Source organism: Chionomys nivalis, chromosome 22 (genome assembly GCF_950005125.1).
Source record: "Chionomys nivalis chromosome 22, mChiNiv1.1, whole genome shotgun sequence".
Classification (NCBI taxonomy): Eukaryota; Metazoa; Chordata; class Mammalia; order Rodentia; family Cricetidae; genus Chionomys; species Chionomys nivalis.
In genome coordinates this window covers 51,125,984-51,143,255 of record NC_080107.1, presented here as the reverse complement: position 1 = coordinate 51,143,255, position 17,272 = coordinate 51,125,984, and the positions used below count along the sequence as shown (strand labels likewise).

Below are 17,272 nucleotides of genomic sequence, written 5' to 3'. Positions count from 1 at the left end.
TCTTGTCACACCCTATCACTTTTGTGACAACACCGGTCATTTTCTATATTTTCTGCCTGGTTCTGAGACCCACAGGGCAGTGACTGGCACACTGGCTCAGGACCGGAAGGAGGGAAGAAGCCATAAACAAAACTGTCTCCCTGCAATTTCAACAGCAAGAGTGCTGGTGAGACTCAGGGAGGGACTGGAATCCAACAGCGTGCACGGATGAGGCTGGCAGTATTCCCATGACAGGATACTCTGCTGCACTGAAAGGCCAGAGATGGTGCTGGACAGCGTGATGTAGGAAGACACAAACAAGAGAGGACGACGGGTATAATGGCCGTGCACAATTAAGTTCTCACTAGAAAACAAACAGCAAAACAGAGATCCACATGTGCTCATGCCTGCGTGTGAAAACAGGTCTACAAGACAGCATGGCAAAGTACACTGAGGAGTCACCTCTCGGGATAGGACAAGAGGTAGGGGACTTCGAGCCTGGAGTCAGTGATGTGAGATGTCTCTCTGTATGCTGTGAATATGTTTTATTACCATTAGTTAATAAAGAAGCTGATTTGACCAACAGCCAGGCAGAATAGAGCCAGGTGGGAAATCCAAGCAAAGACACAGGGAAAAAGAAGGCAGAGTCTGGGAGATGCCAGTAGCCACCGGAGAAGCAAGATGTGAGGTAACAAGTTAAGAGCCTCATGGTAAAATACAGATTAGTAGAAATGGGTTGATTTAAGTTGTAAGAGCTAGTTAACAATAAGCCTGAGTTAACAGGCCAAATAGTTTGTAATTAATATTAAGCCTCAGAGTGGCTATTAGGGAACTGGTGGGCGGGAGAGAAAAGTCCAGCTACAGGTCAGTAATTATTACTTTTGTAAAGTGACCCCCAAGAGACTGGAAAGCACGGTCAGTTAAGAAGTGGGTTCTGTAGCCATTGGGGGAAATCGGTAGAATGCCAAGCTACAGAAGGGCTGCTTGGGCTAGGTGACTGAAGGAATGTCAGGTATGCATACATGCTGACAGCCAATGACAATTATAAAAAGCTTTCTTTTCTTATCTTTCCTGAATTAGGAACCAAACTTGGGGCCTTGTGCATGCTAGATCAGCACCCTACCACTGAGCTACAAGCCCTTGCTCCACAGAGGTTCCCAATTCCAATTTGACATGAGAAGGGATAGGATCCTCAGAGTTTTCCCTCCCAGTGGCTACAAAATCAAGAGCATGGGCATTTTCAGTAAAGCATCCAAGTCAGACCCATTTCTCATACCATCAAGGTAAGGGGTGAGCATATGTGGTATTTGGCCACCACAGGTGAGCCCAGAGAAGCAGGTCCAAACCCAGTACCCAGAGCAAATGACTCCAGCCAGTGCTGGGGAGTAAACACGGCACTTAGCCACAGAGGTCCCTGTGACAGGGAGTACCCTACAGGCTAATCTGTCACGCAGTGAGCCCTCCAACCTGGAGCTGCACCATCTAGTCCAGGCAACAGGCACCTGCTCAAGCTGGCTGACAGCTTCCCAGAGTAGGGAATGCAGGCTGGACAGCTCCCGGCCCAGGTCTATATAGCCCTCGAAGCCTGCTGTATTGGAGAGGGTCTCAGGGTTGGAGATCTCCAGCAGGAAGCGCTGCATGTTGGTCCACTCGTGCTCCAGGAACTGGTTCATGAATGACATGTACTCCTCCTTGCTTCCAAACCTGGACACAAAGGGCAGCCAAAGTGAGTGCCCTCGTTTGAGTCAGGTCCCATCTCCCTCCCCATCACAGCTACTGCCATTCAAGAACTCTTGAGTCACCAGGCCCTCTTCCCAAGGCCAGGACCACTCTACCCTTCTCAGGAGCTAGTCACTAGAATGCTGTGTTCCCTCTACAGACTGCCCCTTATGGGCCCCTGCCTAGAAAGCGATGTGAAGGCCTGGCAGTGCACAGGTGACCCTCAGATCACCCTTGGAGCGATCTGAAGGCCTGGCGGTGCACAGGTGACCCTCAGATCACTCTTGGCCCAGGTATCTCCTGAGCTCTTGGAGTCATGGGGCACCGCAAGTCCAGCGCCCTGCTCCCGAGTTCCCTATCTCAAGTGCAGACACATCATTCACTGGACAGCCAGCCAACAGCTTGGCAGTTGTCAATCCCTTTCCTCTTCATCTCCACATGACAAGGCCTGCTGACTGATCTTCTAGTCACTTAGTGACTGCTGTCCCTGGCAGTAGCTGGCCTCCTTCCCCGGTGCCTCTGTCATTTTTTGCCTCAAGCATGGCTACAGTTTCCTTCAGCATCTCTCCTCCAGGCAGAGCCTGCTCAGCGTAGATCCCTTTCAGGATCCAAAAGAGGCAAGGGCCATGCTGAGTGGTGCCCCTCTACACATGTGGCCTTTGGCTCCCTGCAGCCCTCCCGAAAATTGTGCCTTGTCTCTTCTGGCTTTGTCTTAATGCCCTAGATTCCTCGGGCGCCAGGCCCTTACCATCACGCTAGCTAGCCTCTCTGCTGGCCTTCCCACTGCTCCTCCCCACAGCCGCGGGCTCTCCTAGGACTCTAGTTTGTGTCTTAGCCCCATTCGTCTACCTCCTGCATGTGTCTCCCTGGCTGACGTGCTATGCTCCAGAGGCACAGGGCCATGGCTAACTCAGATACAGTCAGGACCCAGCACAGAGAGCCCTGGAAAAAGGGTCAATCTACAGCTATGAATTAATAAGATCACCCCAGCCCTGCCACGCCTAATTACACTCTCTAAAATGGTGGCCAAGGGGTCTCAGGCCTTGGTGGCTCAGTGATTGAATACAAGCTGCTCTTGCAGAGGACCGGGGCTCATTCCCAGCATGACATGCAGGTTCATAACCATCCCTAATCCAGCACCAGGGGGTCTGACACCCTCTTCCGACCTCGCAGGAACCAAGAGTTTACGTAGTATACAGACATACATGCACGCAAAACACACATAAAATAAAACAAATCTAATTTTAAAAAAAGAAAAGAAGAATGCGGCCCCCAATCCCAGAAGTGCTTTATAGGCAATCATCTTGGCAGCATTACCCCAAGTGCCCAGCTACTCGGGAAGTCAGCCATTCATTGCAAAGTGGAGCCTGATCTTAAAAGACACAGGAGAACCCTTATGGCATTTTATGATAATATGTTAATTCAAAAAAGCAGAAGGAAAAAATATCTTGTCTTCCCACCTTTGAAATCCAAGGAAGCATACCAAAATGGCATGTGCTTTTCCTTGGGAGGATGGGTGTGGAGGAGGTTTTATTCTGAAGTAAGCGGTGGGGTGGGGTGGGGGTGGGGGGTGGCTGAGAGTGACAGGGACAAAAGCAAGGCCCGCTGCACTAGCCCAGGTCAGGTACAGACACACCCCAAGGTTCTGTCCTGGTGGACGTCAACCCCATGGGACCAGAACACTCACTTGGCAAAGTTGGCCAGGTTCTGGGTGACTTTGGCGATGAGCGTGAGGGTGCGAGCCGTGCGGTCATCAGGGTACTCCTGAAGCAGGTTGAAGAGCGAGGGCGACATGATGGCAGGGCAGAGGAAGCGCAGGAAGAGGGAGGCACTGATGAGCCGTTCACTGATATCTGGTCGGCCACGGCTGCTGCACTCCTGCCGCCATGAGGCGAACACCTCTTTAAGCTCCCGTGGGAAGACACTGAGTAGGGACAGACAAAGATGGGCCTGGGGGTCAGGCAGGGCCCAGGACAGCACAGGGCCAGATCTGGTTTCACTGCCATCTCCATGCCAACAGTGGCATGAGCTCAGGGCGCTGCAGACAACTAGGCAAGATACCTGCTGGGCAGGGAGGCTGCTCAACAGGCCAGAGACAACACCACACAGGGTGGGCTCAAGGTTCACGCGGGCACGCGCTGAGGCTGGCAGGACTGACTCGCACCAGGCTCAGCAGCAAGAGTGACACGACACTATCTCACATCTTCCCAGGGGAAACTTATCTTTCCACCCTAACAACAGGCTTCCGGCTCTAAGGAAGAAGAAAACCATAGGGCAGACAGATTGCTGTTCCTTGGGCTCCCATTTCTGCCCCAAATGTCATAGGAATCTGAGTTTTCCACAGTGCTCATGATGACTGAGCAGGAGTACCTTCAGCCAGTGAGAACACAGCTTGCCAAGGTGACACAGTAGGAAGGCATGGAAACAGGATTCCTGGTTCCACTGAGTGTCCCAACCCACCTGCCTCAGGGTGGCTTTCCTGAGTTTCAGTTTCAGGTTCTCTGAGATGAAAGGAGGCCTGTCTTTAGACTTGATCAGTCTGACACGGCTCCCATCCCCCTTGCCCTGCAAGTCTACAGTAGCCCAGCAGGGCATGTGGCAACAAAGGAGGCTGAAGCAGCAGGGCTGCCCTAAAGAGGGGGTAGGCAGCCCTCACGCCTGGTGCTTGAGCCAGGTGATGTCTCCTGATAAACTTGTCCAGGAGAGAAGCCTCTGCCAGATGCCAGAGGGGAAAAAAAGAGACTCCTACCACACAATGTCTTCCCTGTGGAACAGAGAGCAGAGGCTGAGAACTCAGTTCCACAGGAAATGGCAGCGTATTCTAAGGGATCTTGAGACTCTCCAGCTGTCTCCTTACACCATGAAAGCATCTGGTGCAACACAGGTTGAGGGACCTGGACAATAGGTGCCTACCCCCAGGACTGGCCATTGACCCCTTCCCGAGGCCACTGCTCACCCAGTTGGCCTGCCTTTGCCTGTCCTTTGGGAATAACAAACACCTCCCATTCCAGACCTGCCCTGGCAGACTCTAGAATGCTCCCAGTCACAGTACAGATGACCAAGGCCACGGGAGGGGCGGGTCTAAAGTCTTAGGGCGGGAAGCAAACAAATGGAGGCTGGAGGCCTAGCTGTGCTTAGGCATTCATACCTACTACTGCTCAATTGATTCAAGTGTGAGAACCTTCAGGAACAGATAGGGGAGGAGCCTTGAGAGTAGGTGCCAGAAAAACAGGATTGTACCAGGGTGCTGACACCGGCCTCGACCCATGCAAGCTATTCACTATAGAGTGGCCGATGAAATGCCATCTCCAAGTTCCTTCCATCATAGACACACACAGGTACACACAGGCACACACAGACACACACCTTACAGATGTTCTGGAGTGCTTTCCTAGAACTCAGAAGGGCCCTGACAGGAACCTGGCAATCCAGCAACTCAGTGAGGTCAGTTGTTGGGCCAAGGAGAGTAGGGAGGGGGGAAATCTGACAGAAAAGAGGACAGCCAAGATGGAAGGATGGGAGGCCTAGGCATGTGGCACTGACCAGTAGGAGTTGATGATCTTACAGAAGGCCAGCTCGCAGCACATCTTGAGGTTGCCTTGGTGCTCAGGAAGGTCGGCAGCTGAGCACTTGCTTGGGTCCACTTCACAATTCTCATCCGACTCATACAGAGCTTTGATGAACTCACCTACGATTGGGTGAACATGGAGAAGGCAGTGAGGGTCTGATGAACGCTGCCCAACCCTTGCCACCTGCTGGCCCAATAATGTCCCCAACTACCTAATGCGTCCTGCAGGTACTTCTGGCCCACAAGTTTGAGGTACTCCTCGATGGCCTTAGTGGCCAGTGTGTTCTCTCGGAAGATGAGGTGCTCGTTGTCGCCACAGCGGTCCACTTCTGACATCATCAGGTCTGTTAGAAAGTCCTAGGAAGACGGGAGGAGAGCAGAGCAGAACCTGAGCTGAGCGGATGTGATGGCAGAACCGTCACTCTTCTCGGCTGCTGGACACCCCAGCAGGCCTCGGAGGCAGCTTGCTCATCGTGATGCAGCGGGAAAACACTGGCAGAGAAGCTCAGCCACACCTTCCTCTCTGGCTTGCGGTACCTGACTGGGTGGCTGCTCCCTTCCTCAAGGTCAAAGCCAACCTGAGACCCAGGAGAGGGAAAAGAGGCACAGCAGAAAGAGACTCAGCGGCAGCAATTGAGGAGGGGCCAGTGCAGAACCTGCAAGAGAGCCAGCACGGGCCAGGGTTTCTGGAACTATGGAAACCCCTCATTCCAATGTGCTGATTTTTGGGGATCCTTTTAAATACAGAATCAAAACCTTGATCAGGTGATAGGAGCACACACCTTTAATCCCAGTACTCAGGAAGCAGAGGCAGGAGATCCTCTGAGTTCAAGGCCAGCCTGGTCGATAAAGAGAGTTCTAGGACAGCCAAGGCTACACAGAGAAACCCTGTCTCAGAAAAAAACAAAAAAGACCTGGGTTCATGAGGCCTGATTAGCCAACAAAAGAAGGGCTGAGAGATAGGTCTGGGGGTGGGAGGAGCTACAGTTGGCCTCTCTGGGATTCTAGAATCCCATCTTGGAAACCCAGTGAGCAGAGGGGTAAGGAGCCCATCATCCCTAAGCGCCATCATGGCTCCTATCCAGAGCCGCCGTCTTCCTGAGCTGCGGCAGGTGCTAGACTTCAGCACTGGGATAAGACTCCTAAGAGCAAAGCACAGAGAAGGAAAACAACTTGCCCATGGCCACACAGCTATCTGGGGCCAGGTATTGCCTCCAAGGCTCCATCATCCCTCCAAGATTATACACAGAGTTCATGGCGCGCGCGGGGGGGGGGGGGGTGTCCTAGGATGGGAACTTGAAAAGCTTAGGTAAACAGGACCTGGATAGAGGGCAGGGGTGTCAGGACACAGGTTTGGGAACATCAGAGTACAGCTGTCACCCCTGGAAGGCAAACTGCCTACCCCTCATTACACAAGTAATCTTCTACATGTGTTCTACATGGCTCAAGAACATTCTGCCAGTTCTAGATTATTCCAGAGCATGAATTACTTTCTATCCCTCCATGCTTGGTATGCCTCTTGGCTGCTTCAGACATCATTAGAGCCACAGAAGCCCTTGGGACTAGGAACTAAAAGCACAGCAGGGAAGGGTTAAGCCTCCCAGCTTGCCCTCTTTGGTCCAAAACTTCTGTAATTCCCAGTCTATAGCCTCTCCAGCCCACTACCCACCAGCAAAACACCTCTGGGTTGGAGGTGGATCAGCAGCTAAGAGCACTGGTGCTCTGCAGAGGACCAAGCTTGGATTCCCAGTACCCACGTGGTGGCTCACAACCATCTGTAACTGCAGTCCCAGGGAGCCAATGCTGTCTTCTGGCCTCTGTGGGAAGCAGGCATATATGTGGTGCACAGATATATACGCAGGTAAAGCACCCATACACAAAGAATAAATAAAATTTAAAAACCAAACAACAATAAAAACATGCAGTACTTCAAGAGATGGCCTATCTGGCAGCCAGCCTGAAGGCAGGCACAGGGGAAGAGGGTCCTGGCAACAAGGAGTCACGGTGAGGCAATCCCTCTCCCTCCCTGTCCTACTGCACAGTGCCAGTCAGTCCAGCAGGCAGTGGAAGATGCAGAGGACAAGGGGCTTCCAACCACAGCCTCACCCTGTCAGGGCCTCTAGCAAGAGGTCAGAGTTGACCAAAGGCTTGTGGAGTCTTAAACTACTGAGCTCTGCCCAGTGGGCACCCAAGCTCAGTTCCCTGGGGGTTCAGGTGCCCCCCCTCCCTCCCTGGCCAGTCACCTGAAGTCTACTACAATGCAGGCAGCCAGGACAACTCCAGCTCTTTGTGTTCCCTGGGAGAGTCTCACCATGCGGGCAGAGAAGGAAGCCATATGCTACTGAGCTAGACAGGAAAGAGATGGTGTATCTACTGGGGACATTTTGTCCTCTAAACCAGGAGGGTGGAGTGGAGGTGTCCTTTCTGGGTCCTTTTTCAAGAACAGCAGGCTGTGAAAGGTGGTGGCAAAAGCAGGAGCTGGGCCCTTTCAGTTGTGAAGCAGAGCCTATTTGCATGACTCTTTGATCCCTATTCCTGCAAGGCACCAGGGCCTCAGTTGGCCGTCTACACTCAGCAAGGGCGCATGTGCACCCATGTGCTTGTGTGCAAAAGCCATACATGAAGGTGTGGGTGGAGGCTGAGCTACGAAGGTGGCTCACCTGTTGGGGATATCTGTCGACTCATATCCCATTGGGTATGTGGGTCTGGGCTCATATACTGAAAGAGCCCAGGTACACACCTGCTTGAGTACAGCAGGGGACAGCAGGGGAGGCCCACTCTGCACTACCGGTCCCGGTCCACTCATTGCACGGTATCTTCAGGATTCAGCCCTGCTATTGGTAGAGTACAAAGTTCCCCCAACTTATGGCACTGTGCTCAATTTTAGGGAGCCCAACTGCCTGCAACGGGTATCTCCAAAGTGAAGCAGATTATGTAACCCAGGTCCAGAAAGGGCAGACAGCCCAGCATCCACTGGCAGTCTTTCAGCAGACAGGTAGCCACACTCACCTTGACCTTGCCTGTGCTCTGCAGGATGTGCACCAGAGCGGATGCCATCTCCTCCTTGGTCTTGGCACTGAGGATGGGCTCGAGGGCTGCACACAGCCCCAAGTAGTGGTTAGTGATGTGCTCGGCAAACTCTTTGTACATCTCCATGGGCAAGATGGTGATGGTCTGGTAGCGTGCCTTGATTCGGATCATGGGCCCGGGGCCTTTGCTCCCCTTGGGATTAGGTGTCACTACTGGGTACCACTTCTCCACAAACTGCCGCCCAGCCACAGAGGCAGCTGGCAGGCTCACCAGGCCTAGGTAACTGTTGCGTTCCTTTTTCTTTTTCTTGTCCGTCTCCCGGTATAAGTGGACAGTGACTGTGCGCAGAGGCGGCAGGTTGTGGAACTCAAAGTGCTCTCCCCAGAAGACATTGTCCGTCTTGAGCTTGCCCGTGGTACGGGCATACAGCACATCATCCAGGCAGAGCTCACACAGGTACTTCTTCTTGGCCGGCAAATCCTTGGCCTCAATTACCCACAGCTTCAGGATGTGCTCTACACGCCGGCTATTGTCCTGCAGAAGAGGGGTCTGGGGTGGTCAAATGTGGCTGCTACCTACCTACTGGCCAGCCCAGAGCCCAGGAGTCCTCAGAGACCCGGGAGAGGTTGAGTGGCAAGGTATACAGGTAGTGACAGGAGAGATCCCCATGGAGAGGGCTCCATCTGTCTATACTGCTGATTGCTAGCTAGCTCGCTAACCATAAGCACCTGATTTAACCTGGGCCCCAGGTAGGTCTCCTAGAAAACAGTACTGAAATAGCCCTGCCTCAGAATGAGACTGAGGAAGGAGTAGGCACAACGCCTAGAGCCTTACAGGTGGTGGCACCATAGTTTCTCAGTCTCTCGGTCCATAAAGCAACTTAAGAGGTAGGTGACTGCTGCTAAGACGCCTTGTTTAGCGATGTCATGGTAATCATGATTCAATTTAGACCAAGTCACCTGGGAAGACAGACACAGGAGTGATTACGGTCAGGGCCCAACCAGATGAAGAGTCCAGGGACAGTTGAAGAGGACATCACCTGAAGAAGGGTGAAGATGTCTAGACTAAAACAGAACTCAGGAGCCACAGCTGGCTAGGAGGAAGTGGCACTGTGCAGGACACAGACCCCAACTTCTAAAAGGGGAATGCAGCAATGCAGCTCCGTGTCCCAGGTTCTGCGATGTATAGTGTTGTAAGAAGTACCTAACAGCTGTCATAGCTCAGAGCTCAGTTCCTTCCAGTCTGCTCACTCCTGCCCCCACTCAGGATTCATGCCTCCATGCCCTTGTGTCTGGGTTTCAGCAAGAGTGGGTCCAGGCCTACCTTGTTGGGGTGCACTGCTCGCCGCAGGTTCTCCATCCATTTGTCTCGTTCAGCTGCTGACCGGCAGGAAAAGCACTTGCTTCCCGATGATGTTGTCACCTGTTGGGGCAAACAGGACGGTGTGGGGGAAGGGAATCACAACAAGGCTGGTCAGCTAGCAAACGCCGGGGCCACCATACTGCACAGCAGCCACAGTGAGGCAAAGAGAAGCTGCCTGATACCTCTGAACCCCACTGTGCCCCCGCAGGTCAGCAGCAGGAGAGTAGTCGGGCTTTTGGGTCCCTGCCCCACCTCTCTCTTATCCAACAGAAAAGCAGCTTCCTCACTCTGGCCTCCCTCTTCCTAAGAAAAGAGACAGTATGGGGTACTCTGCTGGAGTCAGAGTGCATACTCATCTCAAGTATAGTCTCTGTAAAGGCAGAGCACAGGCTCCCAGGAAACAAACAAGGGTAGGTTTCGTTCTAAACTGACCTCTCCTGGGAGTTCCCTTCACCCATCAATTGATGGCAATGATGATCACAGAAACCTAGTAGTGTGCTAGAGTCTAGAGAAAAGAGAGCCGAGCTTCTTGGATGGGCCAGGCCTGAGACTTTCACCGGCCACTACCAGTATAAACTCTGTTTACTTCCTAGTTGTAATCTGGGTGTTTTCCCGAGGTGACAGAGTTTGGCCAGAACTGCCCTCACTGACCCTGCTGCTCCCAGCAAATGCAGGCTCCACTGGACAAGGCAGACCTACACCCAAGCACCGGAGGGTATGCTCCTTCTGTAACAGCCTCTGCTGAGACCGAGAAGATGGGCCCCAACCCTCCCGGCCTATCCCAGGCATGGACACCTCAGCCCATATCCAGACTGACTTGGCCTGGATTCTTAACCTGGAAGAATAAATAAAGGGGCACAGAGTGGCAGGTGTCAGGAGGACCCACACTAGGCCCCATGGTTTGTCGTTACTAGGCTCACTCCTCTACTAGAGGGATCCCCGAAAGCATGATTACTGTTGGTAAGGACTGGGTACAAACCTTCCTAGAAATAGAGGGAAAAGACCATTCAAGATTGTTCCCAAGAACCTGTGCTGACAGGCCACTGAGTGCTTGTGGAGGGGTGTGCAGAGCAAGCCTGGCCGTGTGACCAGAGGAGAGCTGTGGAAGGTGCCTACCTCAAAGCAGTAGTCCTGACCCAGGATGCTGCTGTGAACAGGCTTGATGATCACCTCCTCCTCCATGCTGAGATCCAGCGCCTCCACTGCGCTGCTGGGGCTGAGTAGGGACTCGTGTGACCGAGACTCCTTCAGCCTTGGCATCAGATGGGACCTACAGAAGTAAGGAACATCACATGGGACTTGATAATATCTGCACTAACAGATTTCCATTCCTTTGTCAAGTTGTCTTGCCTCTGTCCCCACTGCTCCCCTTCCTCCCAATCCCACTCTCCTCTTCAACAGACAGGCCTGGAGGACTGTCACAGCACTTCCCACCACACTGCAGCTGCTGAGGAGTCTGTGTCCACTTGGGGCTGGGGAAGGGGCTGGCCTGGCCCTTCAGTGGCCCCACAAACCTGCAAGAAAGAGCTGTGACCTTGTAGTCCTCTGAGGCCTTTCCCATCTTCCCTGTCCTCTGCCTGGTCTTTGTCCTAGCGTTCATCAAGACTGTTACCACCAGCGAAGCCCTTTCTCAGGCACTGCCTCCCCTGCCATACCCACAGGAGGCAGGGAAGCTCCTGGAGCCTCTGGGTAGCAGGGAACCTCAGTTTTCTACACAGCACCAGAAACTCTGGCACTAGGCTGGGGTTCATATACCATGAATTTGAGGCCCAAGTTATGGTCACTGAACCCCAACTCAGGCCTAGACACAAGACACCAAGATGCTACCTGATTGATAATCAAGTAAAGACAGGTCCAGGCTGGCTCCAATAGGCTTGGCATTAGAAATGCACAACTCTTAATGTAGACCCAGGTAGCCGGGCGGTGGTGGCGTACGCCTTTAATCCCAGCCCTCAGGAGGCAGAGGCAGGCGGATCTCTGTGAGTTCGAAGCCAGCCTGGTCTACAAGAGCTAGTGACAGGACAGGCTCCAAAGCTACAGAGAAACCCTGTCTCAAAAAACTAAAAACAAAACAAAACAAAACAAAAAAAATGTAGCCCAAGTAAGCCATCTCCATTTCCCCAGCCCTTGCAGAACAGCCACCTAAGCCACCCCAGGAGACCCATCAACTTTTTCACAGTACCTGTCTAACCCAGTACAAAGGTGACCTCTGAGCTCCAAGGAGATGGGCAGAACCAGAGGGAGCTGAGGCAGATCCAAGTTGGCCAGGAACCCACTCATGCTCCTCCATTCAGCATTCCCCTCGCGATGTGTGGCATGGCCTAGGCCCACTGGCTGCACAGCAGAGGATATGCCTGGAACAGTCTGCCATGCCCCACCACCCAGGACCAGAGGGGGCTGCTGGTCCTGTACAGCCTGAGAAGGCAACTGGGGCTCCGGAGTTAAAAATGGGCATTTGTTCCTGTCCTGGACCTAAAAGCCCCTCTTCTCATCTTCTCCTGGGCTGCCCCAAATTACAAAAGTGAACCATGGTCTATCTGTTCTGCCATGGGATTTTAGCTGTTTAGACAGGCTTTTCTCTAGATCTGACTCCCGGCTCATACCACTGCCGTGAGTGAGCAGCCTACCTCACAAACCACCTGTCTTCATAACTCAAAACTCAACGGAAGTTACCTCCTGCCTCGGATGCCTGAGAAGTCACTTGGCCTAAGAAGAGTTGAGCCCCTCCTCCCTTTGGACTGATAGCCAGATATGGTTAGGAGCCCAGTTAGGAAAAGGGAGGAGCCGAAGAGCTGGGGTCACCCTCTGGTCACTGGGAACAGAAGTGTAAAGCACAATTTATCACCCAGGGCCTGCTCAAATGAACCTGGAGCTGCAGGAGCCCAAAGGCCAGACCCCAAACAGCTAGGGCTAGAACCAGTGATTGTAAAACCGTTGTCTCCCTCTCTTCCCCGAGCTGTCCCAGACATGTTTCAGCTGGCCTGAGCCTCCCTGGGAAGACTCCTGGAGAAACAGGGCTGAAGGACGCTCAGAACCCTTAGGGCATCTGAACTGGCCTAGCCCAACTGGCGACAGCTGAGCAGTCCTGGCTTGCCTGTCTCCCTACAGACTGCTCCATGAAGGAGACACGGAGCAGAGCGTGTCTTTAAGGCTCCCTGGCTGCTCCTGGGTAGCAGGGCCCTTGGTGGTGGTGGCAAGACTTGAAGGATTATGCATTTGTGTTTCCTTCCCTGAGCTGGGAGTCAGTGTGCTACCCCTCTGCCCTTCGGGTTCCTGACACACAATCTCAGCTTACTCCATACAGGTCTAGAGGGAGTTGGTCTGTTGCAACCCACTAGGGTATGCCTGTGGGGACTGATGGTAACAAGAATTGAATTTAGTAAGGGGAATGGTCATTTGGTCAGGTCGTAGATCCAGCAAGGCCATCTTATGGCTTCAGAAGGACCTCTTCAGGAAGCCAGTTCTGTCCTGTGTCTGCAATACCTCTGCCCCACCATGCCTTCCACTCATACACATAGTGGGGTCACTTCTTTTCTCACCTCCAGCCTTTGACATGGCATCAAGAAGCCTGAAGCAAGGAGGGAGATGAGCACCCCGAACCATCCTGGTTCCAAGGGGGCAGTGAGTGGGCACAGTTTCCCTCATTAGGAAGTTCAGGTGATGGGAGGTAAGCAGCATGCCTGCTTGGGCCATTCTACCCCAGGTGAGAGGTGTTCTTAACTATGCCCCCACTAACACAGACTGGACACTTGGCTGGCTCAGCAGCATGCAGCCCTACCAAGAGCTTCATTCACAGAAGGGAAGGTGGACTCAGGAAGCTGTTTGATCTGCCAGAGGCTACCCACTGGGAGACCTGCCCAGTCCTGTCCCCAGCTGCCAAGTACAGTCAGTGTTTAAGGCTGATGGATTGTACAAAAGGCCTCTACCACCCCCTACCCATGGCTGACCAAGGTTGGGTGAAGCAGGGAAAGCAACCAAATGCAGGGCCATCTAGCTCCTTCCCTGACCTCTGTAGTCACTGGAGATCAAAGCCTTGGTCCTTCTGGCAAGGTGACACTAAAGGAAGTAAAATGTCTCTAGCTGGGACCTCCACCTGAGGATCAACTCCACAGTCCAGATCTGAACATCTCCAACAACCTTGCAGGAATTCTGTGTGACTATACTGTATTCAAAGAAGCTAGGTCATATGTCTACAACAGGCCCAGGTCTGAAGCCATGTGTGTGCCCTCACCAGAGAACAGCCAGTACCCTGGAAAAGGATTAACCCTGGGCCATCAGCTACATCACATACATCACCTCATAGAATCTGCAAAAGCCCAAGAGACAGTGAGCAGATTCCCATCCTAGTGCTGTTTGGGTCCATTTCCTATCTGAGAAAGGAGGGATTCTGCCCCAAGCGGAGAACAACAGGACTGGGTACACACTGAGGAAGGGTTGTAAGAACAAGGTTTGGAGATGGGTACTTGCTTCCTAGGTCTTTGAGTTGTGATGAGATTCAGGTTCCAGCCCTGGTCCCACACTCTGGGCTGCCCCACCCTGGGGATTCCTTGTGTCTTCTCAGCAGCCCCCAGCACTTGGCTACTCTGCCTTGATTCCACCAAATTCAACAATCGGCATCAAGAACTTTCATGCAAGTTTTTTTCCAGATCCCTGAGTAATCAGGGACATTAGCCAGGTCACATTGTTGTCCCTACTCCTTGTGGGTAGGCTGGGTTTGTCTTAGCTCCAGTGTTCAGAGCTTCAAGAGTTCTTGGGCCAAAGCCCCCTAAGATCCAGCAGCCCAGTTCAATCATAACTGATGGAGGTAAGTCAGCTAGGACTAGGGCAGACCTCCTGAGTCCAAGTGCTTCCCTAGGAGAAGTGACAAAGACAACTCAAAAGAGGATGACCATGGCTAATTCCCAAGAGCAGTGTCCTGAAGCCGCCCCAACCCCAATAATCTTAGCAGAGAGGACGAAGAGGCTCATTTCCTCATCGGTGGCAGTGTTTCGGTCCATCCTGACCCTTCTGAGACCTTTTCAAACACAGAAAGTTCTTTAGCCCTACAGTGGCTCTCCAGGAACCAGAGGCCCTTTTACCATACACATGAGATGGAATCACACTTCTGGCCAGGAGTTCCCGGATACTCCAATCTACACTGAACTCCTCGGCTTAGAGCTGGTCCGACCAGGCCCTAACAGTCTGCAGGGAAGAAGGGAGTGACTCAATGGCATCTCCCCCTCCCCAACCACTGATTCTGCCCTTCCACAGAGTATGTCTCACTCCATTTCCTCCTCTCCCTCAGAGCCCCAGACCCAAGGTAGTGGCCAAACATTCAAAAATCACTTTGGCCAATGACCAAGATGCCTTCATTTCTGTCTAAAGCAACTGTATGGCTGCAAAGGCCAGCCCACACTGTGCCTGGCCTCTCCGGGTACACGCTCTGCCTGAGCCCTCTCCACGTCACCGTGTTTGCCTCCTTTAATTCTCACAGGCCCTGTCGGGCCTGAGGACAGCACCCTCTCAAGGATCTGCAGCAGCAAGTGACTGCAGGAGACCCCCCCCCGCCCCCCCACAGCTCAGAGGAGCCCAAGGTGTCTCTACTAATACTGCCCCAGCCTCAGTCTGGCCTGTCAGCCCACAGAAGGCACTGGGCACTAGCGAGTGCAAAGGCCATTGCAGGGCCGGCTCATTTGTGACAACCTCATTCCAGGGCCCAGGAAATGTAGGCATGGGCATTGGGGGGGGGGGGTGGTACTGCTAGAGGCAGAGCTAGCCCCAACAGCAACTGATTGTGAGGCCCAGAAGCAGGAACAAGGAGACATTGTCTGCTCCTGGGGCACAATCTTATCTGATAGCCTCCCTAAAAGCCCACAAGCTGTTGTTCAACTCTGATCTTTTTCTCTAAAAAAGTTAAAGAAGGGGCTGGAGAGATGGCTCAGTGGTTAAGAGCATTGCCTGCTCTTCCAAAGGTCATGAGTTCAATTCCCAGCAACCACATGGTGGCTCACAACCATCTGTAATGGGGTTTGGTGCCCTCTTCTGGCCTGCAGACACAGACAGACAGAATACTGCATACATAATAAATAAATAAATAAATAAATAAATAAATATTTAAAAAAAAAAGTTAAAGAACACAGAAGTTAGGCAAATTCCCCATTATTTTAATGAGGGAGGGACCCAAAACAAAAATCGAAATAGTTGAAAAGCTCATGAACCAGGAGTGGGCTCACAGCTATGGGTGGGCGAGTTTGCAGAGGAACTGTTGAGTAAGGGGGCTCAAGGTGACCCTCCAAACCTCAAAGGGACAGAGAGGCTCCAGGACAGGGTTGGGACCAGGAGAGGCCAGTTACAGTTCAGGTAGGCTCTCTCCAAATGGGGCACGGAAAGGACAGGAGCAGTGTGGGGAGACCCTTTAAGACACATGCCAGGCTGAAGACGCCTCAGAGGTGAAGAACGCTGGCGCGGACCTGGGCTCAATTTGCAGCACTGACATGTCAGCTCACAGCCATCTGTCACTACACTTTCAGAGGATCCATGGTCTTCTCTGACCACTGCAGGTACCAGGCACACATGTGGTGTCCAGACATACAAACAAATAAAATACTCAAACGCACAAAATAAAATATTTTAACTCAGATAGCACTACAGGGTAACAGGGCATACAGGTAGAGAGTAGCCCTGGAGGACACATACCCATGTGCAGAATACTACAGAAATGCCAGCGGGCAGCAAGACAAGAGAGCATTGAGTCGGTGCCAGCTGTAGCAGCAAGCCATGCTCTACACCTGACAAACGCAGCGTTAAGTGGCAATCAGTCAACTCTCTATTGGTAGAGGCGTGGACACAATGCTCAAGGGGGTCACTCTAAAATCAAATGAGACACTGCCAGAGGGTGTGCTCATGAGGTAAGTCCAGTGCCAGCACTGGCATCAGTCACTGTGACCATCCACCTCTACCAAGTCTTTAACCATGCAGGGGTCACGAGATGAGTGATGACAATTCTAGCCTGCCCTTCTGGCATTTCTCAAGCTGATCTCTGATCACATTCCCTAACCATTCAATCCCCTTACTTCTTCCTCCATCTGTAGGAGAGGACCAATTGTCTTAGTTGCCCAAATGCCCAGGATACCTCAATTTTTTTTTTCGTTTTAAAAGCAGTGAACTTTCTTTAGTTAATTTAAGGGGGAGGTAGGGTTCTATACCAGGCCTGGGACAGGGAAAAAACATGAGCAAAGTGTTTCCAAAGCTGCTGCCGACCGAAAGACTAGAAGTCATACCAGCTCTCGAGTGGGAACACAGCAAACTCTCTAGGTCTCCGCAGGGCTCTTACCTTACTGAGAGGCAGCGGGCAGGCCTCTCAGTACCTGTGCAGCGGGCAGGCCCAGGCAGCAGCACTGGAGCTCTGTTCACAATGTAGACTGCTTCTGGATGCATCCTGGAGCATGTCAGGACAAGGGCACTGACCTCCTGGGAATCAAGTGCTGGACATAAGCTGGGCCACGACTTGCTGGGAACATCTCTCCTCAGCCCTGTGAGGCCTGAGAACTAGCTGCTGAGGCCTGTCCTCACTCCTGGCCCAGCTGGAATCCCAGACAGGCGAAGGGGAACAGACTGAGAAGACAAATACCACCC

At 52.6% G+C, this 17,272-nt stretch overlaps 1 protein-coding gene across 10 annotated transcripts in view; it reads right to left on the bottom strand.

The window, feature by feature from the left end:
• The window catches only part of Dab2ip (DAB2 interacting protein), a 174,442-nt gene that overhangs the window by 13,724 nt on the left and 143,446 nt on the right, over nt 1–17,272 (bottom strand). For all 10 annotated transcript variants that reach the window (XM_057754505.1, XM_057754503.1, XM_057754507.1 and 7 more), the window contains 7 exons: nt 10,775–10,928; nt 9,620–9,718; nt 8,276–8,830; nt 5,479–5,623; nt 5,242–5,386; nt 3,386–3,622; nt 1,482–1,683 (listed from right to left, as the gene is read on the bottom strand). In XM_057754505.1, coding sequence (XP_057610488.1) covers nt 1,482–1,683; nt 3,386–3,622; nt 5,242–5,386; nt 5,479–5,623; nt 8,276–8,830; nt 9,620–9,718; nt 10,775–10,928 — 1,537 coding nt within the window. The remainder of the gene's footprint in view (nt 1–1,481; nt 1,684–3,385; nt 3,623–5,241; nt 5,387–5,478; nt 5,624–8,275; nt 8,831–9,619; nt 9,719–10,774; nt 10,929–17,272) is intronic.